Genomic DNA, 11904 nt, shown 5'->3' with positions numbered 1-11904 from the left:
TTTTTAGAAAACATCTTCACTAAATTTACTTGAATAATATCCTAAGAGAATTTTAATTACAAAATTAAGTTTCAAACGTCCTTCTTCACTTAGGAAAAATGTTGTGAAAACCAGGCCATCTGCTGAGATACTACAGTTACATTTGGCCCTCAGAAAGTGTTTGTCTGCTTTGCTTTAGCACCCTGCTGGATTACAAGCCCACAAAACAAGTTCACCTTGATCTTTCACTTTAAATACAAAATATCTCAGGGACAAAATTTGACATAAATATAAACCTGTGACGTTATCAGCCAAAGAAGGCTGAAATAAAACAGGACTCCAAGTGCAATTACAATAAAATATCAGAAGTGCCAGAAACACGAGTCTTGAAGCTGCATCAGCCATAAAGGATGGCAAACAGTGACTCTCCTGAACAGAATGAAAACCACTGTTCATCGATCAACAGCAGCATCCCTCTAACACCAGGCAGCCTCCCCACCCTGACCCTATCTGGAAAGATCCGAGTGACAGTTACTTTCTTCCTTTTTCTACTCTCCACAATTTTCAACACTTCTTTCTTGTTGAAACTTCAGAATTGGACTCAAAGGAAAGAGAAGAGGAAAAAACTCTCGAGAATGAAGTTGCTTTTAAAACATTTGACTTTAGCCAACCTGCTGGAGACTCTGATTGTTATGCCACTGGATGGAATGTGGAACATAACTGTTCAATGGTATGCTGGAGAGCTCCTTTGCAAAGTCCTCAGCTATCTGAAGCTTTTCTCCATGTATGCCCCTGCCTTCATGATGGTGGTGATCAGCCTCGACCGCTCGCTGGCGATCACCAAGCCTCTAGCAGTGAAAAGCAACGGCAAGCTTGGACAGTTCATGATTGGCTTGGCCTGGCTTCTCAGTAGCATCTTTGCTGGACCACAGGTAAACCAACATTGCAAACTTTTTATGGAGATTACAGATTTCCTATCTAAATCTGAATGAAGGTCTTGTCAAAGGTAGTATTGTATTATCTCTAAGAGCTTGGGCTCTGGAAGTCAGAGTGTGGAATTTAATCCTGACTCTGCTCTGTTACCTTTGGCAAATATCTTAACCTCTCTGGGTTTCAGGTCTTGCATTTATAAAATGGAGGTAACGTCTACTTGATGCACCTTTGTAATGATTAAACAAATCATTTGTTAAGTTTTCTATCATACTATCTGGTACATAGTAAATGCTCCCTCAAAATGAAGCTATTCTCAAATTTGAACTCATCCTCATTTGATTCTTTCATCTACATTTTCTTTTACTCTGGTTGACATGGTAAATTGGGGGAATCTTTAGGAACAATAAAATTTGCATAGGTAGAAAGTATGCATAACTTGTTTTATTTGGAACTTCTTGAGTCTTCTGTCACTGCAGCATAGAAAGAACTATCCTTAATTAGTATGTTCTGCAGTTTGCAGCTGGGGGGGATTGAATAAAAGGAAATGTGGGACATCTTAGACGTTTGGATATTTGAACATTTCCATGAGGTTGACTTGAGCTTTATCTGGAGGTAGATGAGACTGTAACAGGCTGTTAGCAAAACTCTATGGCTGTTGGTGCAGGCAAGGCCCTCTCCTTCAGAAAGCAGATAGCCCTCCAGACTGTCTTTATCAGAGGCACCCCAGTTGATGGATCTTCAGAATCTGCCTTTTCAACAGCCAACTCTCTGAAGAAGACGATGCATTCTTGAAAATGGCAAAGATGACCAAATTGTCTCTATGTTTGTGAATGTACCCTGTGATGAATCCAGGGTACAGGGATGTGTCAGGAAGTCAGAGTTTACCATGATCCTCCAAAAACTTGTCACTACAAATAGAAATTTATCTAGAGATTCTAAACTAGCCAGCTGGCATAAAAACAAACAAACAGACAAAAGCTGCCACACAAGATGCACTAAATAGTTCAGGACACTAGAAAGTTAGATAACTATATTCTCCCACCAATTCCTCACTTGACATTTTTTGTATATCAGTGTGTGTTTTATGGCACAAAAAAACCAAAATGCTTTGATTTCCCTGGAGAAAAGTATATTAAAATTATTCTCACAGTGACTGCATATACAAGAATTAATTTAGCAAATATGTTACTTAAATGAGGTTACTTAGCAAAGGTTTATGCTCTGAAATTTTCCATTTTATTTCTTTGAACTATGAGTGATGTGTATTTATATATTGTTCAATTTTCTTAGAGAAGATAAACACAAGTTGGGTTCCTAACACTGAACCAGCTACTGATGAAATAAAGAGACAAAAAAATGTCATTCAGTTATAGAAATAAAACTTATACAAAATGAATACAACTATGTACAAAAAAGTTTTCAAGTCTATTACCAGTGTAAGAAGAGAGAGAGATGAATTATTAAAGTTAAAATGGTGAAGGAAGGGTAAAAGTAGGATAAACTGAGTTTTTTTTTAAAAGGTCTTTAACAATTTTATTAATGCTTATATAATAGGTCTTATGCTTAGTTGTTCAGTCATGTCTGACTCATTGCAACCGGGTGGACTGTAGCCTGTCAGGCTCCTCTGCCCATGGGGATTCTCCAGGCAAAAATACTGGAGTGGGTTGCCATGCCCTCCTCCAGGGGATCTTCCCAATCCAGGGATCGAATCCAGGTCTCCCTCACTGTAGGCAGATTCTTTACCCGCTAAGCCACAAGGGAAGCCCTAAACTGAGTTTTTAAAGATGAATGTATTTGAATGGAAAAAAAAAGCCAAGGATCACATATATTTTTCAGCAAAAGTTGTAAAGCGATTAATTTTCAAAGGAGACTTGTTTGGCTCAAGTGACAGATTGACAGTGGCAGGAAATTAGATTTCATGGTTGCTGCCTTTCCTTTGAACTCATAGCACACTGTTTCTTTGTCAGAAAACGTTGTAATTATGTACTTGTTTGTCTTTGCCATTATGATATGTGCTGCTACAACAGTGAAAACTGTTGTGTTCAATTTAATTCATATTCACAGTACTTAATGAGACACCCAAAAAAATATAAATTTTAAATGTTTGGATACTCTGATTCCTCTTCAGATCAAATAAACCTTTCACCTTTTACTAAAATGAAAACAAAGTTTGGATAGATGAATCAATAAATGGAGGTGGAATGGATGTATATAACAGAAGATAGCTGGGGGAAACTCTGAGAACAATGTGGAAGCCATATAACTTTCATGAGTCTTACACAAGGATTAAATGATTTTTTTGTTTTTCTTCATTTTCAATTTTTTGAAAAACAGTCTGTATACATCACCATGTAGGTTTAACGTGTACAGCATGATAGCTTGATTTACATATAATGTGAAATGATTAACACAATAGTTTCAGCTAACTTCTTACATCATCTCATATTGACACAATGAAAAGAAAAAAGTTTTCTTTCCTTGTGATGAGCACTCTTAGGATTTACTCTCTTAATAACTTTTCTAAACATCATACATCAGTGTTAACTGTGGCCATCATGTTGTACATTATTAAAATGATGTACATAAGAAAATTTACATATGGGTCACAGAATATGGTAGTATTGACGTGATTTCATTTTGTAAAACAAATGACTCATTCTTGCTTTCAGCAGCACTTTAAATTGATAAAGCACTTTGCTGAAGTTTCCTGAAAGACCTCACATTCATAATCTTATTTGGTATTTACACGGACTCTGTGAGGTACGTAAAGGCTATGCTATTATCCCCATTTCACATAAAAAAGACCATTCAAAGAGAACCTTTGAAATCAATGTCCTTCAAACCTTCTTGACAGTAATGGAAAGAAAGAAATACAGACTACATGAAGACTTAATCTATCTCTCATAGACCTATAACTGAGAAAAGTTTTCATAAAATAAATACTCTATTCTGTTCCAAATCATTTTTTATTACTGATTACAACTAACTGATGGGTACAACCCGCAGTTTGAAAAGTATGCACTTAAAAGGATTAATTGTTTGCCCAATGCCACTTGACCTGTTGTATTCCTGTCTTTTTGTTGAGTCCAGTTTATCTTTTTATTATAGCTCTCTGCTCTTTCTCTCTGAATAAAAGAGGCTTCAACCCTGTGAGTAATGTAATGTGTGCGTGATGGGGAAGACAAGAGATAGGAAAGGCTTTTGATTTCCAGGCTGTTTGACGCAGTGAGTACAGCTCACGCTTCACCACGCCCCACAAAGCCCATTGACAAAAGCACATCCTGTTGTGGCTAATTTAAAAGGCGTTTGAAAGGATGACTTTTAATTTTCATCCTGTGTTTGTTGTTATTCAGTTGCTCAGTCATGTTCAACTCTTTGTGACCCCATGAACTGCAGCACACCAGACTTCCCTGTCCTTCACCATCTCCCAGAGTTTGCTCAAACTGATGTCCACTGAGTCAGTGAGTGATGCCATCCAACCATCTCATCCTCTGTCGTCCCCTTCTCTTCCTGCCCTCAATCTTTCCCAGCATCAAGGTCTTTTCTAATGAGTCAGCTCTTCACATCAGGTGGAGCTTCAGCTTCAGCAGCAGTCCTTCCAATGAATATTCAGGATTGATTTCCTTTAGGATTGTATTCATCCTTTGGTATATATATGGATATTCTATCACTTGATTAATTCATGCTAGGTTGGAAAAAGAAAAAAAAATTAACAAGCTAGTTGTCATGTTCCCAGGAACCTGAGAATTTATGACATTTTGCTAGAGTTCAGAATGACCAACTTTCAAACTGACCACCTTGCTTCTCCACCTTGCTGATCACCTCAGAGTTCTGTGATGGTTTGGGGATATATTTCCAAAACTTTCAGTGTCCTGTGACCACAATTTTATACTTTTGCTTGTAATTGAATTTTATTTAAAATGAAATTCTGTGTGGAGCTTCAATAAATGAAGCAGATATAAGTGGAGTTGCTCTGGTCAAATAGGGATAAGGGAGCCCCAGTCCTCTGTTTGACCATTCACCAGCTCCAGTCCTAGTCTCAGAAGACCTCAGATATCCCTGCAAGTCTGAAAGGCAGTGGGATTTAAACAAAGCTGGTTTCAAATCTCAGTGCTGTCTTTTACCAGCTATCTGAGTAATTTACTTAACCAAGTTTAAAAGGGTCATTGTAAAAAGTGCTATAAAGAGTAAGATATACACAATCATATATAAGACTTTAAGTATAAAGTCTTAAAAATGCATTACTATTCATTTCTTCCCCTTTTCCTACCTTAATTACTTCCTTCATAATAGGATTTTTGAAGTCAGGAGAAAAAAGTATTAGGGAAATATGAGTATGAAAATAAAATAATTATTTAAGAAACAGCAAATAAAATTGCTTATGTAAAGATTGCTTCAAAAAATTATGACATTTATTCTGACTGATAAGTAAATTTGGCCAATGTCCTCCCTAGTCACTAAGCTGTCTTATTCACTCTAAAAGATTTATATGCCAGAGCATAATGATTCAAGTCTTGGAGGTATTGTTTCTAAACATAGGATAAGAAAGGAAGAAAAGGCGGAAGGGAGAGGAAGGCAAGGCAAGACAGCCAACAGGACTTGAAAGGATATCTGACTTAAGACTTACTGTGGTCAGGCTAGTAGGTGCATGTTAAGCAGAAAACATTTCCTGAATCTGGTGTGTCCATTTCCAATTAAAAAACGCAAGGTTTCTGATGACTGTCATCTAAGACCACAAGAATTCCAGAGCAGCAGATTATTTGCAGATAGAGTTCACATCACTAGTTTCTCTGTGTTACTAGGGAGAATTATATGTTGACAGCTTTTTAATTCTGTAGGTAACCCAGGCCTGAAGAGAAAATGCAGTCACCCTTGATATCCCCAGGGGATTGGTTCCTAGACATCCTCCTTCCCCACCGTGGTGGCCTCAGATAAGAAATTTCCCAGATGTTCAAGTCCCTTCTATAAAATATGGTATACTATTTGCCTGTAACCTATGTACATCCTCCTATATACTTTAAATCATCTCTAGATTACTTATAATACCTAATACAATGTAAATGCTGTGTAAATAATTGTAAATACAATGTAATATTATATAGACAGTTGCTGGAGCTTTCCAAGTTCAAGTCTTACTCTTTGGAACTTTCTAAAAAATTTTTTCTGAATATTTTTCCATCTGCAGTTGGTTGAATCTGCAGATGTGGAACCCAAAGATTTGGAGGGTCTGTTGTATATGAGTATTCCTTTATTCTTTGGTGTGAAGATGTGTGGTCTGAATAAATGTGGAGGCTTGCCTGTTACAAACATAAATTTACAATGCTAGCAGGCTCTTCTGAACTTGACAAGCAGCTTGTGCATGCTCTATCCATGCTGTCACTTCAGTCATGTCTGACTCTTTGCAATCCTATGGACTGATTGTAGGCTGCCAGGCTCCTCTGTCCATGGAATTCTCCAGGCCAGAATACTGGAGTGGGTTGCCATGCCCTCCTCCAGGGGATCTTCCCGACCCAGGGATCAAAGTGGCATCGCTTATGTCTCCTGCATTGGCAGGAGGGTTCTTTACCACTAGTGTCACCTGGGAAGACCCACAAGCAGCTTAAATTCAATAAATACTCACTACATGTGTACAATATGCCAAAAAATGTTACTGGAATGTAGTAACAGCATACTAGTAGCAGAAATAACAATAATGGTGATGATTATTTTGATAAATAATAGTTATTCAGTACATAAATATGTGCCAGGAATTGTGTTAAATGCTTCTGTGTTGCTTTTTGTTTTTTTATTTGTCTCTGGTCATGCTGTGCGACTTGCAGGATCTCAGTTCCCCTAGCAGGATTGAAATCGGGCTTCAGCAGTGAAAGCCCAGAATCCTAACCACCAGGATTTCCAACCCGCTTGGAAAATTACATGAACAGAAGAGCCTGGTGGGCTATAGTCCATGTGGTCACAAAGAGTTGGCATGACTGAGCGACTGAGCATGCATGCATATCATTGTATCACAGTGTGCAATACTGTCTCTTTTTTCCTGTAAGAGGCTAGAGAAGGAAAAGGCAGGAAAATCTTAAGGTGAGAATAAATAGTTAAGTGATATCAGGAAAAATATGGTATAAATTTATAAATATGTAAACATATGCAATATATATTTATATATTGTGTGCCTCAAAAAATTTTTTAATAATGGCTATGATTTATATAGTGCTAACTGTGGGCCAGGCATTACTCTAGGTGCTTTGCAAGTATTCGCTTGTTAACTGTCATGACAGTCCCTAGAGTTAAGTACTATTTATATCTCCCTAGCCCACTAGGTTCCTCTGTCCATGGAATTCTCCAGGCAAGAATACTGGAGTGGGAAGCCATTCTTTTCTTTAGGGCATCTTCCCAACCCAGGGATCGAACCCGGGTTTCCTACTTTGCAGACGGATTCATTACTGTCTTAGCAGGGAATCCCAAGAGGAACCTAAAGCATAGCATCTAAAGATAATCACCTTCAGAAAGATTAAGTCATGGTGTCACTAATATGGGGTAAGGCGAAGGTTAAAAATTATGTGCTAAGAGGAATAGCATCTGCAAGCGACTGTAAAGGTGGAGAACAAACTGCTATTGTTTAGGGCAAAATAAAGTAAACACTGATGAGAACTGGGGCCAGGCATGAGAGAGGAGAAACAAAGAAACTTTTGAAATATCATCCAAGTATGAAAGAATCACTGGAAGTAAAGTATATCCCTATATTAATCATTCAAATGAACATGGTCTTGGAGTTGAAAATAAACTGAATGAAGCCTAAAACAAATTAGTTGGTGGGTGAGTAAAATTCTGAATTTTCATAACACTATAACTCTCCTTCGGAACTTGTCACAGTCTATTGAGTATTATAGTTGTCACATACATGCTGTATCTCCCCTAAGAAATATTTAATTTCTTGATAGCACAATATATTTAGTTCATCTTTCATGACAGAGTGTACCAAGTATAGTTTTATGACCAAGGAGTTGCTTTAAAAACAAGCATTCATTACATAAAGATGAAAACCAAATTCAAACCATAGTACTATAAAGTCCTTTTCATTGAAAGACTCATCATTATAACTTAAAAATATGAACTATTAAAGTGAAAATGTGACCCTGTGCAGAGCAGAAAATCAAATTCAGATTATATGGTTCCAAGGCTGACTAGGGAGATGGGAAGAAAAAACGATTTTTAAGAGTTAGAAGACTCTCAGGGTCATGTGAAAAACCCTTCCAAAGATTTCAATTCACAACACCTGTTGGGTCAAATTCAAAACTCAACTTTAAATAAGGGCAGTTTGCAAAGAAGTATGGAAAAACTGAAAGGGTCACTTTGTAACATGGAAAAAATTGATCTGGATCATAAAACAGAATTAGCTGAACTTGCTTTTCTTGACTTTAAGATTGATAATATTGTCATTGGGCGCCCTCTAGTGGATTAACCTAAAAATTCTTGTTTGCCCTTGAAGCTGAAAAGATCACAAACTGAAAATCAGCATTTTAATTACAAATAAAATAGGCTTGTATTTTATATTATATGTACTTAGATCTTATTATATATGTATTTATTTTGTTTATTATATTTTATATTTATTAAAACTTTTCTACTCTACAAGCAAAGAGGAAAACAGTATTTTTTTAAGGTATACTCTTTCCACTCTGCCACCCCCAAAAGGAAAGAAATTCTGAGCTTATTAAATTAACTAAATGGAATTTAAGTTTACTAATTCAGTCAACAACTAAATAAAAATGAATACTGCCCCTCACTTGCTTAAAACTTAAAAAAAAAAATCAAAAAAACAAACCTGCAACATTTTTGTTTGAATTAACTTGTTATCAGTTTTAAAGCTCTTGGGCACTCTTATCTCTTCATTTTAATGATGTTTTGTGGTAAAATGAAGTTTTTCAGTAGAAAATTTTGGAAATTATGAAGTAAGAAGTGTGCTTGACAAATTGGGAAAGAATGAATAAATGTCAACTAAAACTTGTTTGTGAAAACCACTTGCATTGTTTCCTTGTTGACTCAACAAGTTCTTTTTTTAAAATAATTTCACACTTAGGGAAAGGCTGCAAGAATCATACAAAGATTTCTAGGATACTTTTCCCTCAGATTCCCCAAATATTAACATGTTGCTACATTGCTTATACTCTCTCTTGTATGCATGTTTTTATGGATTGTTTAAAAGTTCAGACATGATGCCTCTCTCAATACCTCAGTGTATTTTTTCTAGCACATAAGCGCAGTATAAAGTATCAAAATCGGGAAATTAACATTAATACAGTACTGCTGCTGCTGCTGCTAAGTCGCCTCAGTCGTGTCCGACTCTGTGTGACCCCATACACTGCAGCCTACCAGGCTCCCCTGTCCCTGGGATTCTCCAGGCAAGAACACTGGAGTGGGTTGCCATTTCCTTCTTCAATGCATGAAAGTGAAAAGTGAAAGTGAAGTCACTCAGTCGTGTCCGACTCCTAGCAACCCCATGGACTGCAGCCTACCAGGCTCCTCCGTCCATGGGATTTGCCAGGCAAAAGTACTGGAGTGGGTTGCCATTGCCTTCTCCAATACAGTACTACTGACTGCCAAAGAATTGATGCTTTTGAACTGTGGTGTTGGAGAAGACTCTTGAGAGTTCCTTGGACTGCAAGATCAAACCAGTCAACCCTAAAGGAAATCAGTCCTGAATATTCATTGGAAGGAATGATGCTGAAGCTGAAGCTCCAATACTTTGGCCACCTAATGTGAAGAACTGATTCCTTGGAAAAGACCCTGATGCTGGAAAAGACTGAAGGCAGGAGGAGAAGGGGATGACAGAGGATGAGATGGTTGGATGGCATTACCGACTCAATGGACATGAATTTGATCAAGCTCCAGGAGTTGGTGATGGACAGGGAAGCCTGGCGTGCTGCATTCCATGGGGTTGAAAAGAGTCAGACACAACTGAGTGACTGAACTGAACTGAAGTACTACCATTTAATCTATATGCCCTATTCATCTCTCAGCTGTCTCAATAATATTCCCTTTAATAAAAGAAAATTCAAGATTATGCGAGAGGTTCAGTCGCCTTGTCTCTTTGCTTGCGTGTTCAGTCGTGTCCAACTCTTTCTGACCCCATGGACTGTAGCCTGTCAGGCTCTTCTATCCACAGAATTTTTCAGGCAAGAATACTGGAGTGGGTAGCCATTTCCTACTCCAGGGGATCTTCCCAACCCAGGGATCAAACCTGTGTCTTCTGCATTGACAGGGAGATCCTTTACCACTGAGTCACCTGGTAAGACCCTTTGTCTCTTTAGTCTCCTTTAAACTAGAACAGTTCCTTGGTCTTTCTTTGTATTTCACGACACTGACATTTTTGAAGAGTGCAGACAAGTTGTTTTGTAGAATGCCCCTCAATTTGAGTTTGATTGATATTTTCTTGGGGGTAGATTCAGGTTGTGCACTTGTCAACTGAAAAAAAATCTATGACCTAAAAGTTGAGAAATATGTTTTATTCAGTAGACTTTTGAGAACTTAAGCCTAGAAGACAGTCTCTCAGATTGCTCCCAATTCATAAGAGGCAACAGAGGAGCCAGGAGTTTTTAATAGGAGGCTTCTTTGCAACAAAAACCTGGTAGTCAGAACATCAGAAGATTGTTGCTAATTAAAGAAAAACCATACATCTCAGGTTAATGAATGTAGCGCTTTTCTAAGTACAGAAAAATGCAAGAGTTTGGGCTTATTGTGATCATTCCTTTGATACATCATCTTAACTATCTAGGGCCATGTTTCTACTTTTCTCCATCCTGAATCCACTCCTTAGGGAGCACTCCTGAGGGTAAGTACAGTGGCTAATAACTTGATGGCCACAACATCCTTTGTTTACTGTGTAGGCGACATTCTTTGTCTACATTGTTGTTCTTCAGTCACTCAGTCGTATCCGACTTTTGGCAACCCCATGGAATGCAGCACACCAGGCTTTCCTGTCCTTCACTATCTCCCAGAGCTTGCTTAAAATCATGTCCATTGAGTCAGTGATGCCATCCAACCATCTCATCCTCTGTCATCCCCTTGTCCTCCCACCTTCTCTCTTTCCCAGCATCAGGTCTTTTCTAATGAGTCAGTTCTTTCCATCAGGTGGCCCAAGTATTGGAGCTTCAGCATCAGTCCTTCCAATGAATACTCAGGATTGATATCCTTTAGGATTGACTGATTTGATTTTTAACAAAAACATGAAAGAGGTGACTCTGAGTTCTTCTCAATGCTTTCTAGAAGGAAGCAGATGCTGTCAATCTGTCCCATTATTGGCAATGTTAGCTTAATTATTTGGTTATTTCTCTACTGTAAAGTTATTACTTTACTGTTTATAATGTTTTGCCATTCATTGGTGATCTTGCCTGAATCAATTATTATTATAGTAACTACAAAATGGTAATCACTACTTCCATTGTATCTTTTACATTTACTAGCTGACTTTCTGTATAGTAAAGAGCTTTTTCCTTTCCCCATGTATTTGTTATTCTGGTTTTGTCATTTACATCAGCATGGAGTCATGGTTTCTTTATTTGAACTCTTATTCTTTTCTATCAGGGTTTGTTTGTTTGTTTTCATGCTTAAACTATCCCAAATTTGGCCAATGGGACCTCTTTCAAGCTGGTGCCTGAAATGTTTTCACATGCTCCATCATTCTCTGGGCATTTCCAGACTTTTTGGCACAGCAGGTGTTCCAACGACTTATTGTGCTTTGATTGCCCCAACCTTGGGATTACGCACTTCGCCAATGAGCTCTGATTCCTTTTGGTAGAGAATGATACTAAAAATAAGATCTGCATATACACTGAGGAAACCAGAAGGGAAAGAGACACGTGTACCCCAATGTTCATCGCAGCACTGTTTATAATAGCCAGGACATGGAAGCAACCTAGATGTCCATCAGCAGATGAATGGATAAGAAAGCTATGGTACATATACACAATGGAGTATTACTCAGCCATTAAAAAGAATACA

General features: G+C 37.8%; 1 protein-coding gene across 2 annotated transcripts in view; it reads left to right on the top strand.

The window, feature by feature from the left end:
* Window positions 1–310: 310 nt before the first annotated feature.
* The window catches only part of GNRHR (gonadotropin-releasing hormone receptor), a 17422-nt gene continuing 5828 nt past the window's right edge, over window positions 311–11904 (top strand). Inside the window, exon 1 of one of the 2 annotated variants that reach the window (XM_010848904.1) lies at window positions 311–911. In XM_010848904.1, the coding sequence (XP_010847206.1) occupies window positions 390–911 (522 nt within the window). In that variant the 5' untranslated portion in view covers window positions 311–389. The remainder of the gene's footprint in view (window positions 912–11904) is intronic. The other variant, XM_010848905.1, reaches the window with a different exon arrangement.

This window comes from Bison bison, unplaced genomic scaffold, assembly GCF_000754665.1.
Source record: "Bison bison bison isolate TAMUID 2011002044 unplaced genomic scaffold, Bison_UMD1.0 scf7180017864279, whole genome shotgun sequence".
In the NCBI taxonomy this organism is placed as follows: Eukaryota; Metazoa; Chordata; class Mammalia; order Artiodactyla; family Bovidae; genus Bison; species Bison bison.
This window is presented reverse-complemented; position numbering and strand designations above follow the sequence as displayed.